At 53.2% G+C, this 20,613-nt stretch overlaps 2 protein-coding genes across 6 annotated transcripts in view; one reads left to right on the top strand and one right to left on the bottom strand.

Annotated features, from left to right (window-relative positions):
* The window catches only part of PLOD1 (procollagen-lysine,2-oxoglutarate 5-dioxygenase 1), a 30,033-nt gene extending 21,559 nt beyond the window's left edge, over window positions 1-8,474 (bottom strand). The window contains exon 1 of one of the 2 annotated variants that reach the window (XM_055419592.2): window positions 8,310-8,474. In XM_055419592.2, coding sequence (XP_055275567.2) covers window positions 8,310-8,385 — 76 coding nt within the window. In that variant the 5' untranslated portion in view covers window positions 8,386-8,474. Of the gene's footprint in view, window positions 1-4,567; window positions 4,801-8,309 lie in introns of those variants that run through there. The other variant, XM_055419591.2, reaches the window with a different exon arrangement.
* Window positions 8,475-14,405: 5,931 nt separating this feature from the next.
* KIAA2013 (KIAA2013 ortholog) lies at window positions 14,406-20,185 on the top strand. 4 transcript variants are annotated; one of them, XR_016039626.1, is made up of 5 exons: window positions 14,406-15,617; window positions 17,311-18,164; window positions 18,593-18,670; window positions 19,259-19,384; window positions 19,491-20,185. XR_016039626.1 is itself a non-coding variant. In XM_055419590.2 (3 exons), exons 1-3 carry the CDS (start codon window positions 14,585-14,587, stop codon window positions 19,510-19,512), a joined length of 1,905 nt encoding a protein of 634 aa, XP_055275565.1. In that variant the 5' UTR covers window positions 14,407-14,584; the 3' UTR covers window positions 19,513-20,185. The 4 variants fall into 4 exon arrangements, 3 of the variants coding, with proteins under 3 accessions (XP_055275565.1, XP_055275563.1, XP_055275564.1); XM_055419590.2 differs by lacking the exons at window positions 18,593-18,670; window positions 19,259-19,384 and having other exon boundaries at window positions 14,407-15,617; window positions 19,495-20,185; XM_055419588.2 differs by lacking the exons at window positions 18,593-18,670; window positions 19,259-19,384 and having other exon boundaries at window positions 14,407-15,617; window positions 17,311-18,171; window positions 19,495-20,185.
* Window positions 20,186-20,613: the final 428 nt, after the last annotated feature.

Raw genomic sequence — 20,613 nt, 5'->3', positions numbered from 1 at the left:
CCTTGCATTGTGGGACTGGGTCTCTGGATTTAGGGGCAGAGGAAAGGATTCGCTCTGAATGTTGAACACCAGTAGGACCTTTCTGGCCAATGTCAGACATCAGCCTGGGAACAACCTCCACTCTCCATGCCTGCACTCAGGGCAGACATTGCTAATAGATCTCAACACATTTTTGTGTTGAGCCTCACTTAGCCTTGGATTCTCCCAACACCATGAGAACCAAGAAGAGTTGGCCTGCAGAGAAATTCACTTGAAATCCTGGTCTTTGGCCAAGAGTGGCTACACTACCTTTTTAAAAAAAAAAAAAAAAACTTAAAAAAAATTTTGTATTGGAGTATAACCAATTATCCTGGAATAGGAAATGGCACCCCATTCCAGTATTCTTGCCTGGAAAATTCCATGGGCAGAGGAGCCTGGCAAGCTACAGGCCATGGGGCTGCAAACAGTCAGGCGTGACTGAGCACACAATTGATTAACCATGTTGTGATAGTTTCAGGTGGACAGCAAAGGGACTCAGCCATACATATCCATTCTCCTCCAGACTCCTCTCCCATCCAGGCTGCCACAGAACACTGAACAGAGTTCCCTGTGCTATACAGTAGGTGCTTGTTTGTCATCTGTTTTAAATAGAGTAGTGGGTGTATGTCCATCCCAAACTCCCTATCCCTTCCTCCCCTCCTTACCCCCAGCAACTATAAGTTCGTTTTCTAAGTCTGTGAGTCTCTTTCTGAAGTAAGTCAGACAGAGAAGGAAAAATATTCTATGGCATTCCTTATATGTGGAATCTAAAAAGTGATATAAATGAGCTCACTTATGCTACCTTTTTAACAAGGAACCACTCTGGACTCTGCAGGGTGGCTTTATCTCAACAACAGAACCTGCTGGAAAGTCTCTCACAGGTCTCTGGGAGCCCTGGACAAACCGTTCCCAGACCATACTTTGAGACTGCATTCTCTGCGAAGTAAAGGCTCTGGGAGTTCCCTGGTGTACTAGTGGTTAGGAGTCTGGGCTTTCACTGCTGAGGCCCAGGATGAATCTCTGGTTGGGAAAAAAAAACCAACCAACTTTGTAGCTGGCTTGGATAGGCTCCTGGCTCTTTTCCTTACCAACTGTGTGACCCTGGGCAAGTCCTTTGCCTTCTGAGCTGCAGTTTCCCCCTTGTAAAACAGGGGTAATAACAGTACCTGCTTCCCAGGGATGCTAGACTAATTAAATGAGATCAGGCTCTGGTGGTTCAGACAGTAAAGAATCCGCCTGCAATACAGGAGACCTGGGTTCAATCCCTGGAGATTCCTTGGGGTCTCCAAGATTCCCTGGAGAAGGGAATGGCTACCCACTCCAGTATTCTTGACTGAAGAATTCTTCATGGACGGAGGAGGGCCACAGTTCATGGGGACCCAAAGAGTCAGACATGACTGAGCGACCAATGCTTTCACTTTTTTCACTTTCTGTGCTCAATCATGAGCACTTTTTTCACTTTCACATGCTCAGTCATGCCTGACTGTTTGCGACCCCATGGACTGTAGCCCAGGCCCCTCTGTCCATAGGGATTCTCCAGGCAAGAATACTAGAGTGGGTTACCATGCCCTCCTCCAGGGAATCTTCCCAACCCAGGGATCAAACCCAGGTCTCCCACATTGCAGGCGGATTCTTTACCGCCTGAGCCACCAGGGAAGCGCTTTTCACTTTCAGGCCTGGAAAATCCTTGTTGTAATGGTGGCACACATTAAGAGCTATTTTTGGTGCTGATCACTGAGAGGCAAATGCCTTGCTCTGGCATTCAGGGACCTGTCCATTGGCCTTTGACATCCTCATTCCCTCATTCCCTCCACCAAGCAGGCCCCGCTCCTCACCTTGCTGGACACCTCCCTCCTGCCAGGGCTTTCTCTCTCTGCCCTTTCTCTAACCTTCCTCCCGGTCTCAGGGCCAGTGACACTTCTTCCCTACCTCCACCTCTATGAAGCCTCCTTGGATTTCTCTTGACCTCTCTCCTGCCCTCAGAGGCAGGACTCCATCATTTGCAGCACTCATCATTGATTCACCGGGTGAGTCTTGTTCCCTGGGGTCCAGGACTTAGCCCTTTTATGGCCACTGCAAGTGACCAGGCCAGCACAGGTAGGTCAAGCCCTCCCACCCTGACCTCCCCAAGAAGTCAGGAGGAGCCTGGGCTAAAAGAACAAAGGGGTCCAAGCTGGCAAAGCTGGCTGAGCCATCTGCTCTGGGACCAGGCTGCTGGTCCCAGAGCAGGGGGTTGGCGCCAGGCAGCCGGGCCAGGATTGGCAAGAATCCACTGAGGGTGGGTCCGCAGACCTGGGGCAGAAAAGGGTGGATTCACTAGGCAGGTGTGGAGAGGGGAGGCCTCACCATCTGATGCTGGGGTCCAGGGAAGAGGGGTGTGGCTCACACTCAGGGGAAGGACTCCCCTCAACTCCTGCCTGGATGGTTAATTCTGCCCCCAGGCAAGGAGAGCCAAAGCCTCAGCTCTGAGGCCTTCTGGTCGACAGCAGGGGCTGCTGGGGACAGGAAGAGTGTCACATTTCATGGATGGAAAAAGCCAGTGTGTGCATCTATGTGAGATTCTGGATTCTCTACTGGCAAGGGCTCCTGAAGTCAGGCGGCAGGGGGCGGGGCGGGGGGAAGACTCAGACACAGTAACCTGCCCAAGGCAGCACGATGATGTGGACACAGACATCTGGCTCTAAAGGCCCCGCTCTTAACTCTGCATGCCCCGCTCAGGCCTGGATTGTGATCAGGCATCCGTCTCCATCTAAAGAGACGGTCCAAAAAATAAAAAAATAAAAAAAAATAAAGAGACGGTCCAGCCAGGCCCTCCCCATATGTCCCCTTCCACCTGCCCAGCCTGTCTTTGCTCAGTTTTCCTTGCCAGGGTCTTGCAAGGGGACCTTACAAATCCTATATTCCTTGGACAACACAGTGTCCACTCTCCTGGCCACAATCGCCCATTACAGGGGGTCCCAAACCTGCCGGCATATTAGCATCACAAAGGAGGTTGTGAATCCACACTCCTGGGTCCCAGGACAGCAATCTGAAATGGAGCCAGGAGGCTGGATTGGATTCTTCCTCCACTTCCCTGGTGATTTCTGATGTCAGCCACGTTTAGAAACCTCTGGTCCCACCCATCCCTTGGTCCTCTGACTCTAGGCTCCAATCCAGGGCCTGGAGGCTGATGTTGTTCAGTCACTCAGTTGTGTCCGACTCTCTGTGACCCCATGGACTGCAGCACGCCAGGATTCTGTCTCCTTTACCATTTCCCAGAGTTTGCTCAAACTTGTCCATTGAATCAGTGATGCCATCCAACCATCTCATCCTCTGTCGTCCCCTTCTCCTCTTGCCTTCAATCTTTCCCAGCATCAAGGTCTTTTCTAATGAGTCAGCTCTTCACATCAGGTAGCCAAGTATAGGAGTTTTAACCTCAGCATCAGTCCTTCCAATGAATATTTAGGGTTGATTTCCTTTAGGATTGACTGGATAGGACCACCCATCCCCTGGTCTTCTGACTCTAGGCTCCCGTGCAGGGACTGGGGAGGTGGTTCACAGCAAGAGAACTCAAGGCAGGCCCCTACCCTAAGGGACCCTGGCACCAGCTCTCAACATCCCCATGAAACTGCCTTGATGAATCCAACCGGCACCCTATTCTTTTGTTCTGCCTGCAAAACTTGCTCCTTCCCCAGACCACCTCCAGGAAGCCCTCCTCAGTCTCATCCCCTTATCCATCAGTCCTCAGTTCCAGCAGTCTCAGTTTGCCCAGCAGGTGCAGTACCAGTATAAACCTGCTTGTTCTCCCTTTGTCATGCTGAGCCCAGTGTGTCTATTTCCTTGGTGCCCCTCCCCCTCCCCAAGGCTGGGACTGAGTGTGACTTGGGCCTGGTGTGCAGAGCGTGGCCTTCGGGGCCCTGTGGGGAGTGACTAGTAGGCACCAGCACCAGCCGAGCCTTGAATCAGTGCCATGCACTGCCTGAAGCGTGTCACACCTGTTATCGAATTTAACCACCAACAACTTAAGCAGGGACTTTTCTGGTGGTCCAGTGGTTAAGAATCCTTCTGCCAATGCTGGGGACACAGGTTTGATCCCGGCCTGGGACGATCTCACATGCCGCAAGGTAACTAAGCCCGTGCGCCAGAACTACTGAGCCTGCACTCTGGGGCCTGTGCTCCATGACAAGAGAAGCCACCGCAAGGAGAAGCCCACTCGCCGCAACTAGAGAAACGCCTACAGGCAGCCGTGAAGGCCTAGCACAGCCAATTAAATAATTTTTTAAAACACCATCCTATGTGATAGGTGATATTTCTACTCTCCTTCTACAGATGAGGAAACTGAGGCACAGGGAGGCTACATAACCTGTCCAAGGTCACAGAACCTTGAAGTATAGGACAGGAATGAGCTGGAATCCCACACGTCCATGCCCTTCACCTCCCTGTCCAAGATCCTGGAATGCTGGGAATCCCAGCTGCCAGCTGAATCCAGCCTTTCCGGCCGCCTTCTCTCAGGCCTCCCCAGCGTGGGCACCCAGCTCCAGTCATGTGGTAAGGTCTCTTCCCAACTCACCGTGCAGCCACAGCTCTGGGCAGCCCACAGGGTGACAACGTGGAGGATTCGCCTTCCACGAACACCACGGACCCGCCCACCTGCTTGCTGTCTGGTCCAGCCAGCCGCCACAGGCTGAGGCCAAGGCCCATGTGAGGCCAGCCATCCAGGGCTCTTGGTCCCCTTGACCTGCTACTCCAAGTTCAGCGGTGGTTCCCCTGGAGAGATGATGACCCACGATCCAGGGTCAGCAGAGATAAACCAGACAGCAGAGCGGAGTGGCAAACTGCAAGAGACAGATTGCTGGGAGAGTAACTTAGCCTCTCTGCGGCTCTGTTTTCCTATCTGCAAAATGGGAGTAGTAACAACAGTATCAGGGAATTCCTTGGCAGTCCAGCAATGGTTAGAATTCTTTGCTTTCACTGCTGAAGGTCCAAGTTCAATCCCTGGTCACAGAACTAAGATCTTCCAAGCTGTACAGTGCAGCCAGAAAAAGAAAAATCACCTTCCTAGAGAGACACTTGTGAGGATTGAATGAGCTTGGCTGGGGAGTCCCAGGAGTTTTTGTCATAGGGAACCTCCCCTAACAGAAGGAGCTGTGCTGGGGGGACCAGGATGGAGGGGAGTTGCCTTCCTGAGAGCAAGAATGACCGGAAAGGCTGAGCCAGGGGCTTGCAGGAATGCAGACATCTGTCTAGGATCCCAAGAGAAGGCTGAGGATTCAGGCCAGTTCAGCTGGGCTCCGTGGTATGCCAACTCCTCGCCCCAAGCAATGCCAGCCCAGGCAAGGGGGCCGATGGTCTGTGTGTCTTGGATTTCAAGGCGTGGTCAGGACACACCCGGTCTGCTCCCTAGGGAGGTGGAAATGAATGAAAACTCCTCCCCTATCCCCAACGCCCACCTGGGGCTGGAAGGATGCAGAGCTGGGAGATGGGGATTCCCAGGGCCAGAGCCAACCCTGCCTCTCTCCAGGGGTCTGGCCTCCCACTCACACCCTTAGGTCTCCTCAGACTCACCCCTCCCAACACACACACACACCAACCAGCTGGGTCTGCCTGCTTCTCCATTTCCCACTGTTCCACAGCAGGGCTTGAAGCTCCCACCCAAGCCTAGCTGGTAATCCTGGAGCCTCAGATCTCAACGACATCGCGGCTGGTCCTCCCCTCTCTGTGGCCAGATGAAGGCCTGCAGGGAAAGGCGTGAGCCAGGGAAGAAGGGAAAGGGAAGAAAGGCAGAAAGGACAGGGCTGCCTTTGGGGACTCTCCCACGCCCTCAGCTCTGTACAAATTTGTTTGTTTGGATCCTGCTTTATTGAAGGCCTTTTTTGGTCCCTCCCTATCAGTCTGGGGGCTCCCCCAGGAGGGGCCAAAGTCTCTTCCCTCAGGCACAGAAGGTCGCAAAGGGTTCTGTCTCCCCCAGATTGGGCATCCACTGTGGTGAGGAACTCTGTGTCTTCCCCCCTCAGACTGGGAGCACCCTGAAAGTGAGAACCATCCATCTTTCTTTCCCTGTGTCGAATCCTTGAGTGTTCGAAGGGTGGACAAGCTCTTGAGAGAATCTCCATCCTACCGCCCAAGCCCCAAACAGCAAGTTCCTGGCCCCACTTCATGCCTCGCTGGGCCCCCGAGGGACATCTGGCCTAGTCCCTGCGCCTGCCCCATGGAACTTTGCTCTGCAGCTGCACCATCCTGGCCACCTGGTGTTGGGCTGGGTGTCCCCGCCCAGCCAGGGGAAGGAAGGAGCTGGCCCCAACGGGAGGCCAGTAGGCAACTTGAGCAAGGCCTAGAGAAAAAACTTCCATTCTCCGCTGTCTTCCTAGCCAGCAAACTGAGGGGTTCCAACCAGCTGGGTCTGGGAGAGCTGGAGAGACTCCTCCAAGCAGCATCTCCCGACAAGGACACCCCTCTAGCCAAAGGTAAGGGTCAGCAGGAATGAGCAGAAGGTCTGAGTTGCAGACAATGACGCCACCTCCAACCAGCTGTGGCAATCTGAAACCAGGGGTCTAACCTTTTAGGAAACTCAGTCTTCCCAACTGCAAAATGGGCCCAATGATTACGTATGCTATCAAAACGGATAGCTGAATGGAGCAAGGGAAGCACAGGGCGGCCACTTGAGAGCGGCCTCATATTAGTCACATGTCTGGGGACCTGCTTATCTACCAGGTGCTTGACCTGGATTATCTCAGCAGCACCCGGAATCCTGCACACTCTGGAGGCTGCCTTGTACCTACTCTGCCCCCTCTCATCTCCTGCTGGGGATCAAGGCACCTGCAGCCTTGTCCTCAATTTGGTCTCTCCAACTCACCCACCCTGGGCTTCATCATAGGTGGTTGGGGTTTCTTTCCTGGGATGGTCTGAAGTGAGCCTATATCAGTAGAAGCAGAAGGAAGAGAGACTCAGGGGGAAAAAAGGCCAGCAACTAGACCCCGGCCACAGGCCCTTTGCACATATCACCAGCCCAGCCCTGTGCTTAGCACCACCCTCACCAGATTTTTTGACAGGTCTTACTGTCCTGCTGGATACTCCGGAAAGTAGCACTGGGCCCAAGAAAGAAAATGCCTCAATGGCCTGGGCATTGAGCTGAACTCTCACCAACAGGGCTCAACCCATGGAATCCCTGTTCGAGCTCTGGGACTGAGGTATGTTCGCTCCTGTTTTGCAGGCTAGAACACCAAGCCTCATGGAGATGAAGAAACACTGCTTCACCATGGGAGACATGTGGCCTTGGGTAGAACCTGACACAAAGGAAGTATTTAAGAAATGGTGGTGCCCACCCCTTCTCCTGGCCCAAGTCTGCTAAACTACCATCCTTTGTTCCCAGGTTCTTTAGGAGGATGGACCAAGGAGAACAGGGATGATGGAGGCTGTGGCCAGTCTGGCTCTGCTTCGCTGGGCTTGCCCGCCTTCAGTGTCCTCCTGGGGGCTCTCAGATGCTCATTGGGCAGGTGGTCCAGGTAGAGCTGAGGAGGAGTGTAGCACCCACTTGGGATGGTGGGACACCTTGAAATCCAATCTGCCTTGGGGATGTAGAAGGAGCACTAGACCCAGAATCCAGCAGATCTGAGACCAACCACTCCAAGGTTGGACCTCCCTGGGCAGTCACTGCACCTGCCTGGGCCCCAGTTTCCTCATGTGCAACCCAGAGAGAGTTAAGACTCACCTGGCAGGGGCAGAACAGACCACAGTGGACACAGGCAAGTACCAACGGTTCTGGCATTTGAGCCACCCCTTCCACCCCCAACTCTGCCCAGGGGCCCCTCACTCCATTGTTGTGAGGCCCAGGTGTGAATCCAGGTTCCAAAGTCCACAAGCAGAATGACCTTGGGCAAGTGAGTCAACTCTAGAGAGCCTCAGTTTGCCCAGCTGGAAAATGGGAATAATAGAAGGATGGGCTTCAGCTTGGGATCGCCTTAATTGATGTCTGATCCGTGGCCAGTGTTCCATATATGGTAGCTACTGTTCTTATTATTATGAATGCTATTATTATTTGACTCTTCGGGTAGTGAACAGGACTTCGGCCATTCCTCCCCTCCAGCGGCATGAAAGTGGGAACCGCAACCCTAAGAGGGGAAGTGATTTGTCCAAGTCACCAGCTAGTCAGGGGACCAGCAGCCTGAATCCAGAAACCCTCGGAAGCCCAGGACTTCCCTACAGACCACTCCTAACGAAGGTAGCCCCTAGACTAGCCCTCCTGCCCCCATCCTCCCGCTCCAGCCCCTAATGTCTCCCTCCCGCACCCCCACTTCCCCGCCCGGAGCCCTCACCCTCCGGCTTGGCGTCACCCTTCGTTTCGGCTAGGAGCAGCCAGCCCAGCGGGGCCAGGAGCAGCAGGAGCCGCATGGCTGGGGCCTGGGAACGTCCGGCCGGTCCAGCGGCGCTCGCAGGCTGGAAACTTCGCGATGGGGTGGGCGATCCCGCTGCCACGCACTGGGCCCGCCCCGGGGGCGGTGTCGCGCCGCGCGGCCTGGGGGCAGGGTTTCCTGCAGGCTCGCCCGTACCCGCTGCCTCTCCGAGTCCAGGCAGCTCCCTACCGCCTGTTCCCGCGGCTCCCGGGTCCTTCCGCCGCCGCCCTGCTCCCTCTCTTCTCCCGGGGCTTCACTCCGACCGGGAAGAGGAGGCGAGACGGGGCGAGGCAAGTTTCTATACCCAGGACCCTGAGTCAAGCCTTGATGGTAACGATCAATGTGAGCCTCGGTTTCCACGCTTGAAAAGTGGGGTTTACGATGGCCGCTATGCATTGGATCCTGCACGGGTTAGTGACATTGTTATCAGCGGGGCACTTAGTACAGCCCCGTGATAAGCTCTCAGTACATCTCAGCCCTTCAGATTTCATTAGTCCTCGTTCAAAGCGAAAGTGGGCGTGAGGGTCTGGGCCTGGAGTGGGCGAGGCCGGCAGGAATGCGTTCAGAGGCATCCACACCGTTGCGGACCCTCCTGGCTGCTGGACATGTAAAAGCGCATCACCGAGCCACAATAAGGGCTCACTTCCTCTGCCTGTTTGTCCCTGGGAGGTAAAGGGAACCTCTGAGCCTAGAAAGGTCTTGTCCCTGAGGTCATTGTTGAATGAATGAATGAATGAAATTGTTTAGGGTCTTTCACAGAAGTGAGTACTTCAAGCATGTGGGACTGCTTCAGCATGAGGAATACACCACGGATAGGATGTCATGACGGGAAAGCAGTATATATACTATGACCCCACTCAGCAAAATTATATCCTTACAGATACGATGCTAAAAGAAAATGGCGGTCAAACGTTTACAGTCGTAATTTCCAGCTTGTGGGAACATGTCTATGTTATTCCCAGGTAGTTTTTATTTTCTTTTTTATATTTTTCATTGTTTTTAGACTCATTTTACAATGAATATATATTATTGATACAATCCAAAGTCAACACATTATTTATGTATGTATTTATTTGACCGTGCCAGGTCTTACTTGCAGCACGTGGGATCTTCAACGATCATCCTTGCAGCACGCACTCTAGTTTCAGCATGTACACTCTATTTGTGACCTGTGGGATCTAGTTCCCCAACCAGGAATTGAACCTGGGCCCCTTCATTGGGAGCTCTGTCTTAGCGACTGGACTACCAGGGAATCCCACATGTTCTTTTAGAAAGTAGGTACAGTCCCTGAGAACCTGGGAGATTATCTCATTGTACAGAGATTCACTCGTGGTAAAGATGATAAAAGTGAGGCCCAGGGGACCCGGCAGCAAGCTCAAGGTCAAAAGGCAAGTGAAGGGAGGCATGCATGCCAACCAGGGCTTCTGCCAGCCAAATGGGACCTGGGACCCATGGCAGGGCATTTCTGCAGCTGGGGACAGGACTTGATGCCAGGATCCGCCGGATGTTTTTTGAATTCAGGAGGATGCAGGCTGAAATTACAGCTCCTTCGAGGAGGAAATGGAAGGATAAGCAGAGGGGAAGAGAAGGAGCATGTGTCGACTGGCTCAGTTTTCAAAGCTCTGGCTCATGCCCCGTTCCCCAGAGCCCTGCCGCTTGGGCAGTATTGCCCCTGTTCGTGAAATGAGGAAACCGAAGCTCAGAGAAGTGGAGCAACTTGCTCAAAGTCACACAGCTGACGTGGGATCACAGAAAGGGAGGCAACTTTTCTCTAACTTCCCTTTTGCTTGGGCCCAAGAAGAATCTCGATGATGTTGATGTACTCTGGACAGAAAAAAATCCTAGGGCAGTGGGGTTCCCAGAGTCATTGCAAATCAGTAGGGGAAATCAGTCTTGGAGGCTGGTGGCCTCCCTTGGAGAAAGCATCACCCTGGTGAAGCCTGCCCCACCTCCCCAATTTCGATATCCATTCTTCTCTCCCATCAACCCCCTTCACTAAATTTCTGAAACTTGCACTCGGTCCAAGCTTCATCGGAAAGGAAGGCCTGTCTCTTTAAGCAGCCAGGGGTGGCAGCCGCCCAGATGTTACTCCCGGTACGTGCTGCACGTGTTGTGCACATTTAAAGGAACAGGACTCTGCTTTTCTGGGAAAGTACAGAAAGGATAGCTGGGCTAAAGGGCAGTAGTCTGGTGCCACAAGAGGCTTTTCTCCCTTTCATTCTCTGCTTTTATCCATTTTTATCATTTCTTTTGTTGACCCAAGGAAGTGTGATAGTCTCAGTGAACAGCTGCATTCTCTGTGTTACCGGCCAATTCTCAACCTCCGCCTCCTTTACAGCCAGCCATCAGCTAGTCCCACTGGTACCTACTCCTTTTAATAATATTAATAGAATTTCCAAGCGGTTTCCTTAAATGAAAAAAGTAACATGCAAGTAATATGCTAAGTCCCACTGGCTTCCACTCCCTTTAATAATAATAACAATAATAGAATTTCCAAGATGTTCTCTTAAATGAAAAAAGTAATATGCAAGTGTGACGGTAAAGCATCTGTCTACAATGCGGGAGACCCGGGTTCGAGCCCTGGGTTGGGAAGATCACTTGGAGAAGGAAATGACAATCCACTCCAGTACTATTGCCTGGAAAATCCCATGGACAGAGGAGCCTGGTAGGCTCCAGGCTATGGGGTCGCAAAGAGTCAGACAGGACTGAGTGACTTCACTTTCACATCATATAATTTCTGAGAAGGAAAAAATATAGATCTCTGTCTATACACTTGTTGCTGCTGCTAAGTCACTTCAGTCGTGTCCGACTCTGTGTGACCCCATAGACGGAAGCCCACCAGGCTCCCCCGTCCCTGGGATTCTCCAGGCAAGAACACTGGAGTGGGTTGCCATTTCCTTCTCCAATGTGTGAAAAGTGGAAGTGAACTCGCTCAGTCGTGTCTGACCCTTAGCGACCCCACAGACTGCAGCCTACCAGGCTCCTCCATCCATGGGATTTTCTAGGCAAGAGTACTGGAGTGGCTTGCCAGTGCCTTCTCCGATACACTTGTTAGTGAATAGAATTTCTGGAAAAGTATCCAAAGAACAAGAAGCAGTGGTTCCACGTAGGAAGAGGAACTAACTAACTGGAGCTCCCGGAAAGAGGAAGACTTAATGTCCACGCTTCACCCTTTTGTATATTTTGAATTTTATATCATGTACGTGTCCTGTTTCCTAGCCAAAAAAAAATTAAATAATGAGTGTTATTTTTTAAGCCAGTGTGCGTGTGTGTGTTAGTCCATCAGTCGTGTCTGACTCTTTGCGACCCCATGAACTGTATAAAGCCCTTCCAGCCTCCTCTGTCCATGGGATTCTCCAGGCAAGAATACTGGAGTGGGTTGCCATGCCATTCTCAAGGGGATCCTCCCAGATCCAGGGATCATACCTGCGTCTCCTGTATCACAGGCAGATTCTTTACTGCTGAGCCACTGGGGAACATATTTTAAGCCAGGCAATATGCTAAATGTTTAACTTATTTGTCCAGCTTAAGTCTCAGGCCAATCCAGTGCTGTCTTATGATCCCGATTTTATGGATGGAGAAACCGAGGCCCAAGGAAGTTAGTTGACTTGCTAGCAAGGGGCAAGGCCAAGATTCAAAACCCAGGTAGCCTCATGCCAGGGTCCTCACTCTTTTTTGTTTTTAATTTACTTTTGACTGCGCTGGGTCTTTGCTGCTGCACGCTGGCTTTCTCTAGTTGAGGCAAGAGGGGGCTACTCTCTGTTGTGGTCCATGGGCTTCTCGTTGCAATGACTTTTGTTGTGGAGCACGGGCTCCAGAGCCTCGGGCTTCAGCAGTTGTGACTCACTGGCTTCATTGCTCGGAAGTATGTAGGATCTTCTGGGCCAGGGACTGAACCCATGTTTCCTTCACTGGCCAGCAGATTCTTAACCACTGGACCATCAGGGAAGTCCAAGGTCCTTTCTCCTGAACTTCTGACTTTGTTGTGGCTATATTGCTGACCCTGTGATTCCTTCCCCTGGGGTGTTTGAGAGTGGTAAAAAGTTAAGAGAGAGAGGGGGCTTTCCTGGTGGCTCAATGGTAAAGAATTCACCTGCCAATGCAGGAGATGGGGATTCCATCCCTGAGTGGGGAAGATTCCCAGGAGGAAATAGCAACCCACTCCAGTGCTCTTGCCTGGGAAACCACATGGACAAAGAAGCCTGGTGGGCTATAATCCACAGGGTCGCAAAGAGTCGAGTTGGATACAACTTAGTGACTAAACAATAATGACAACAACAAGGGAGTTAAGAGCACCAACAATGACCCTTCTCTTTGACGTAGAAATCTACTTCCAGAAATTGCTCCCCCAGAAACAATCTTAAAAGTAGACCAAACTATATGTCTATCACACAGGTGTTTGTAATAGCAAAAACAATTACATGGGTTTACATGTACTGCACCTTGCTTGCTTTGCTTGTATTAATTTATTTATTCCTCAGAAATCTGAGAGGCAGGTTCTCTGGTCATCCCCATTTTACAGGTGGGAATCTAGCCTGGTTTAGTCCTCTGCTCTCATTTCACTGTTCCTCCCAAGTACTTCTGCCTTGCTGAGTTGGTTGAATGGATCCTATCTTGCTGACTGTAGGTTACGGATTCCTGCACATTCATGAAGCTGTACTGTGGGGCTTGTGAAATCCTTGTGGGAGTTAAGAATTCTGTGTGGATGTTTTGATAATGATCTTAAAAAAATAAAAAGGTGAGCATACTGAAGGATCACCTGGAGAGTTGCCTTCTCTTAGGGTGCTGGCCCTAGAACTCAGCAAACACATGCGTCTGCACACAGCTCACAAAAAGCCACCTCAAATGACTGTATAATTTTCAACAACTGGGAAGCACATTGTCTGACTTTGGAATGTCCTGAAACTAAAACGGAAACAATCGTTCCATTGTCTGCTCCTGTGCTCGGATTGAATTTTTTCCCCCAGAAACAAAATTTCTCTTCTGCATTGATAATTCACAATTGAAAAGCATTTTCAAAGCATGCAGCTTTAGTGTTTTACATTATTTAACAAGTTAAAACTCACAGCTGACATCAAGAAGATGACTTAGGGGCCTTCCCTGGTGGTCCAATGGTTAAGAATTCCCTGGTGGCTCAGACAGTAATGCAATGCAGGAGACCAAGGGTTCCATCCTTGGGTCGGGAAGATCCCGTGGAGAAGAGAATGGCAACCCACTCCAGTATTCTTGCCTGAAGAATTTCACGGACAGAGGGGCCTGGTGGGCTACAGTTCATGGACTCGCAAAGAATCATACAGGACTGAGCCACTATCACTTTCATTTTCTTTTCCAATGCAGGGGACGTGGGTTCGATCCCTGGTCTGGGAAAATTCCACATGCCTTGGGGCAGTTAAGCCCTCTAGAGAGGCCGCATGCTGACACATGCCAAATAAATAATTAAAAGTTACTTATCTAAAAGAAAAAGAAGAAGATGACTTGGTATGGTAGAGAAACTGAGCGTCCTGGAACTGGTTTGTGTCCCATATACTGTACATGCAGCCAGACTGTTCTGGAAAAGTGTCAACAAAATATATCCTAGGAAATCTGACTGACAATGGTTACTTTCTTTTCTTTTTCTTTCTTTTTTTTGGGGGGGGAGGGTACTATTCTGCTCTGTTGTTATTTTTGCAGTGAGGATCATTTATAGAGAAAAAAGTTTTTAAATTATTTTTTAAAAATCTTAGGGCTGTTGAATCCATCAGTAGCAGATGGGGCCCAACACGTGTTAGGTTTGGCTAGCGCGGTGGCTTTTTTTTTTTTTCCCATGAGCTGGAAGCTTCCAGTCTTCCACACACCCCTATCGGACTCTTTCGGACTTGGCAGAACTGAAGAACGGGTGGCCCAGCCCCCGGCGGCGCCCTCCCCTTCTTCGCTGTGGCCTCGCCTCCTGTAGGGCCCGGTCTCTCCCCTTCCTCCACCCGCCTCTTTTCCAACTGTCGCAAAAGACTCGGCGGCGCTTGACGGCTGGTGTTGTTTTACGGCCGGAGGGAACCGAGAAGGAGGAGGAAGCCACTGTGGTGGCTGCCGCGGCGCCTGCGACTGGACCCGGGGTGGGCGCTGCGGTCCGGGCCCGGGAGTGAGGCGCGGGCGGCCGGGCCGGTGGGCTGGGCGGCGGGCCCGGCGGCCGCCCCCGCGCCGCGCCCGCGCCTGGCGGCTCGATGTGGCTGCAGCAGCGGCTTAAGGGGCTGCCGGGACTGCTGTCGAGCAGCTGGGCCCGCCGCCTACTCTGCCTGCTCGGCCTGCTGGTGCTGCTTCTCTGGTTCGCGGGCTCCGGGGCGCGGCGGGCGGCGGGCGGCCTGCAGCTACTGCCCTGGCCCCACGGCGAGCCGGGCGCTGCCCAGCCCTCTGCCTGTCTGGAGGCGGCCACCCACGCCTGGCGCAGCCTGCGGGAGCGGGGCGAGGCTGTGCCCCTGGGCCCTGGGGTGCCGTCTCTGGTGGCCAACGGCTTTCTGGCCCTGGACGTGGTCGCCAACCGGCTGTGGGTGACCCCTGGGGAGCGGGAGCCCGCCGTGGCGCCGGACTTCGTGCCCTTCGTGCAGCTGCGCCCTCTGAGTGCGCTCCCTGAAGCTGGGGAGGCAGTGTTGCTTCTGCGGGAAGGGCTGCTGCGGCGAGTACGTTGCTTGCAGCTGGGGACCTCGGGTCCCGGCCCTGCGGCCGCCGGCCCGGGCCCCGCCTCGGCCTCCGGCCTGCTCACGGGGTCCGGCCGAGACTGCGTGCTGCTGCAGGAGGACTTTCTCGCTCACCGTGGCCGACCCCACGTCTACCTGCAGCGCATCCAGCTCAACAACCCCACGGAACGCGTGGCCGCGCTGCAGACTGTGGGGCCCACTGCCGGCCCGGCCCCCAGGGCCTTCACCAGCACCCTGGAGAAGGTCGGAGACCATCAGTTCCTCCTCTACTCTGGCCGGTCCCCGCCTGTTCCCACGGGGCTGGTGCATCTGGTGGTGGTGGCCGCCAAGAAGTTAGTGGACCGTCTCCAGGTGGCTCCCAAGACGCAGCTGGACGAGACTGTGCTGTGGGTGGTGCACGTTTCAGGCCCTCTTAACCCCCAGGTGCTCAAAAGCAAAGCAGCCAAGGAGCTCAAGGTGCTCCAGGACTTGGCCCGGAAGGAAATGCTGGAGCTCTTGGAGATGCCAGCAGCTGAGCTGCTCCAGGATCACCAGCGCCTCTGGGCTCAGCTCTTCAGTCCAGGTGAGGTCTGGCTTTGTTCGGTGTCCACACCTTGCAGCAGGGTGAGCACAGCCCACCCTGGGGATTCCCCTGCAAAGTCAGCAGAGTTGACACTGAAGGGGGGTCCTGGGGTGGCTCATACTTGGGCTTGGCATTGGGTCTGGGGCTGACTGTTTTGCTCCACCACTTAGTATGAGCATGACCTTGAACCAGTCGCTGACTCTTTGCCTGTATTCAATAATAATAGTAACGCCTACCTCAGAAGACATTTAGCAGAGTCTTATGAGAGAAGTGCGTAAAGGGCAGGTGTTATTGTTATTTGTTCTTGTAAATGAAGGCTGGTTTGAGCAGGGTGGTTTGGGGGGGTCGGGGGAGGGTCAGTTGGTAAAGGATAAACGAAGGGCCTGGCCTGTTCCGGGATTCTTTCCTCAGTTCCCCACAGTTTCAGCTGGTGACAGGCTTGGACTTCTTTTAAAAAAAAAAAATTACTTATTTTTTGGCTGAGCCGGGTGGTTGTTGCAGCATGCGGTTTTCTCTGGTTGTGGCTTGTGGGCTCCAGAGCCCACGGGCTTAGTTGCTCCGTGGCATGTGGAATCTTAGTTCCTCAACCAGGGATCAGACTCTTGTACCCTGCATTGGAAGGTGGATTCTTAACTGCCCGACCACCAGGGAAGTCCCTGGTGCACATTTTTAAGGGTCCACTGGCTGCTGTCTCAGCGTATAGACAATAAGCGAGGGTGGAGGGCAGCAGAGTGTGGAGACCAGATAGAAGGTTTTGGCAGGAGCCCAGGTGAGAGGAGGGTGGCTGGGACCAGAGTTGTGACTGTGGAGGCCGAGGTGGATGACTCTGATATTTTCAGAGCTGGAGTCACCGGCACTTTTAGTGGACTGGCCATGGAGAGTAAGAACGAGAAGGTGACTCCTGAGTTCGTGGGGAGCGTTCCAGCAGGTGTCTGGAGATGACTTAAGGAAGGATTAGTGGGGGGCTGGAATAATCAAACCTTGTCAGGTTCAAAATGCCTGTCAGACATCCAGGTAGAGACACCACATGTGCGGTTAGCTGTTTGAGGCTAGCGTTCATACAAATATGGAGCTCCTCTGATCAGATGTTGCTTGAGGCTATGAGCCCAGGAAAGAGAAGCAGCCCACAACCGGCCAGGGCATAGGTGACTGTTCTGGAGACGGGAGTGGCCTTTCGACCTGGCGTCATAGGCTCGGCTAAGTCTGTGTTCTTCTGGGCTCTGGCAGGAGCCCCACTGGCAGGTTTCAGGCTCTTGGGGCTCCACGTGGTCATGTGAGGAAGCCAGGCAGGATAGTGTTCTCCCGAGCTCTAGAGAGACTGGAACTGCTGTTTTTATCCCTAAGGACAAAAACTTTGTGTCTCTGCTGCTCTTTTTGTTGTTGCTGTTAATATTTATTTGTCTACACCAGGTCTTAGTTGTGGTACTCAGAATCTTTGATCTTTGTTGTAGCATGCGGGTTCTTTATTTGCAGCACACACTTTGAGTTGCAGCACACACTTTGAGTTGCAGCATGTGGGAGCTAGTTCCCCAACCAGGGATCAAACCCTTGTTCCCTGCATTGGGAGCTCGCAGTCTTAGCCACTGGACTAGCAGGGAAGGCCCCGGCTCTGCTGCTCTTGATCTCTGTTTCGTAACCTCAGCCTCCCAGCTGTGGTGGTCCTCCTTAACGTGCATCCTCTATGGCATGACAGGTGTGGAAATGAAGAAGATCACTGATGCCCACACTCCGTCTGGCCTGACCGTGAACCTGACGCTGTACTACATGCTGTCCTGCTCCCCAGCCCCACTGCTCAGCCCCGACCTGAGCCATAGGGAGCGGGACCAGATGGAGTCAACGCTCAACTATGAAGATCACTGCTTCAGCGGCCACGCCACCATGCACGCTGAGAACCTCTGGCCAGGTCGCCTGTCCTCCGTCCAGCAGATCCTGCAGCTCTGGGACCTGTGGAGGCTGACCCTGCAGAAGCGTGGCTGCAAGGGGCTGGTGCGGGCAGGCGCCCCCGGCATCCTTCAGGGCATGGTGCTCAGCTTCGGCGGCCTGCAGTTCACCGAGAACCACCTCCAGTTCCAAGCCGACCCTGATGTGCTGCACAACAGCTACGCCCTGCACGGCATCCGCTACAAGAACGACCACATCAACCTGGCTGTGCTCGCAGACGCCGAGGGCAAGCCGTACCTGCACGTGTCTGTAGAGTCCCGAGGCCAGCTCGTCAAGATCTACGCCTGTGAAGCGGGCTGCCTGGACGAGCCTGTGGAGCTGACCTCGGCACCCCAGGGCCACACCTTCTCGGTCATGGTGACCCAGCCCATCACGCCGCTGCTGTACATCTCCACCGACCTCACGCACCTGCAGGACTTGCGGCACACGCTGCACCTCAAGGCCATCCTGGCCCACGACGAGCACATGGCCCAGCAGGACCCGGGGCTGCCCTTCCTCTTCTGGTTCAGCGTGGCCTCCCTCATCACCCTCTTCCACCTTTTCCTCTTCAAGCTCATCTACAACGAGTACTGTGGGCCTGGCGCCAAGCCCTTCTTCAGGAATAAGGTAGAAAGTCTCCAGCACCCAGGGCCCCAGCCTTGTATTCTGTCCCAAGTCTAGGACAGGGTGAGGTTGGGGGAGTGGTGGTATATCCTTTTTTTTTTTTAATTTATTTTTAATTGCTTTACAACATTGGGTTGGTTTCTGCTATACATCAATATAAATCAGCCATAGGTATATATATGTCCCCTCCCTCTTGAACCTCCCTCCCGTGAAGTGTCCTTTTAAGCTAGTATCCTTTGTCCTCATCACAGAGGGGAGCAGGTATGCTTTGAGAGGACATTTAAAAGTACCTTCTTAGAGGAGCCCAGTGGCAGGGCAGCTGTGAAATCCAGGCATGAGTAGATATGTCTGTTGGCCTCCGAGGGACGTGGGCAGTCCTGTCACCACATCCTAAATCTCAACAGTTAAAAATACCTGCCACAAACCCCTAGATGGACTTGAAGCCTCTACCTAAACCGCTGATGAGACCCGCATCCCCACCCCTGAGAGCCTGTCTACCAAGTTCAGAGGTCAGTCCCTTGCGGTGAGCCAGCCTCAGGCAGTAGTCTCGTCAGCCAGGACAAGATCATTTCCTTCCTGTTTCCTGAATTATCTTTGCTCCCAGGAAACCATGGTTTGGGCCATGGAGGCTGTGGGACTCTTGTCGAAACATATCTTGGAGTTCAGGATGGGTGTCCTGGGGGGAGGCCGCCTGCCATTCCTCTCATTGGATTGTGGTGGGGTGGAGGGTACGTTTAATTCCAGGTCTGTGCTCCCAGTGGCTTCTGGTTCAGAGAAGGAAGTAGCACTTGACCTAAAGGGGTGGGAGAAGGGTCGGAGGCAGGTCTGAACTTGTCAAGCGTGAGGAACATAGAAGTCAGATCAAAGAGAAATGTGCAGATGGCCTTCCCGGGTGGCTGTCACAGGCTGCATTGGGTTGAGTGGGTCTGGCAGCCTCAGTGAAGCAGGTGGGCGGGCTGCTTCTCCCTACTGGGTGGTGGACTTCTCTGCTATTAATCTGGCCTAGCCCCATCCACCCATGGTTCCCACCTGATCAGGGGGACAGGCCAAGCTGTCTTCTCGGATCTTGCCCAGTGACCTCCCACCCCTGAACCCAGGCCTGGCCAGAGCAGAGCCTGTGAACTTGCTGCACGCGCCTAAGGAGACACCCAGGCCCCAAGTCCACGATGGCTGTAGCCTTTCTCTGGGCTGGGTGCCGTCATCCCAGCCGGCTGCGAGCCAGGGTGAGATGCCAGCAGGGTGTTCCCATCACCTGCTTCCCTCGAGATTGCTGTAGCTGTCCACTGGGGTTGGCGTGCGCAGTAACGTCCTGTCTTGTTGATTGAACAGGAAGATCCCAGTGTCTGAATGACATCAGTCCTGCTTTCAGTCGCCACTTGCACAAGATGCCCAGCACTGAAAGTCCTGCTGCTGCGAACAAGGGATCCTGTGAAAGCACCCAGCCTTTTGTGCCTTGTTGGGGGACACCAGTGACTCAGAAGTGCGTGTGGATGTTCAGGAGTTTGCATCGGGGAGGGGAGGGGAGGGGCCGATGGACTTTTTGTAAGCTTTTGATTCAATAAAATGAACCTGTACGGAAAATACTTGAAATTGAACTCACTCCTTCCACTTTCCCCCTTTCTTCTACCCCAGGAAATAGACCCTCTTTTGAAAAGACTTGTCTGGGAAAAAATGTGTTCTTTTCCTAATTTAATGTGTTCTTTTCTTGAATGAATTTTTATTAATAATTTATTGTTGAGATTTTGCCGGATGGCTTTTGCATCCACTCTTCGGTAGTGAATCTTGGCGGTGATTTCTGGGAGGTTTGGAGCCCCGTAGGCTGCCTGCGTGGAGGGGGTGGGTCTCCGTCACCCTCAGGTTTGCACATCGTGTCCTTCTTACCATGAGCCTGCGGAGACCATGATTTTGTACCTCTGGGCCTTAGGGGAGGTGTTTAACTTTCCAGTGACTGTTGATTGTTGGGTTTTGGAATACCAAAGCTTTTTTTTGTCGTTCTGTTTTTAAATAAATCTCTTTCAAACTTCCATGAGCGGTTTGTGTGTGGTTAAAACCTCTGGAGACGTCAGACCTTCCTCAGTCACCAGACTTGGGGAGAATCCGAAGCACAGGGCCCCACCGTGGTGACGGTGTTCTTTTCCCACGTCCTCTCCCCTTCAGAAGAGCCCACTCAGAGCGTGTGGATGTGGCCCCTGCCACCCTCCTCAGGGTTTGCTGCATGTCCTGGCCAAGGGGGCTGCTCGAGGAGTGTCACCGAGGTCCCTTGCTGTGGTGCCTCACTCGCAGCCTGCCCTGAAGTGCCTGGAGTTGCCTGCCCTGGTCTTGCTGCCCATAGGACTGCTGCTGCTATTCATTCAGTCGTGTCCGACTCTGCAGCTCCATGGACTGCAGCCCACCAGGCTCCTCTGGGATTTCCTAGGCAAGAATACTGGCGCAGGTTACCATTTTCTGCTCC

The sequence above is a fragment of the Moschus berezovskii genome, chromosome 17 (assembly GCF_049115385.1).
Source record: "Moschus berezovskii isolate FMDL1 chromosome 17, NW_MosBer_1.0, whole genome shotgun sequence".
In the NCBI taxonomy this organism is placed as follows: Eukaryota; Metazoa; Chordata; class Mammalia; order Artiodactyla; family Moschidae; genus Moschus; species Moschus berezovskii.
This window is presented reverse-complemented; position numbering and strand designations above follow the sequence as displayed.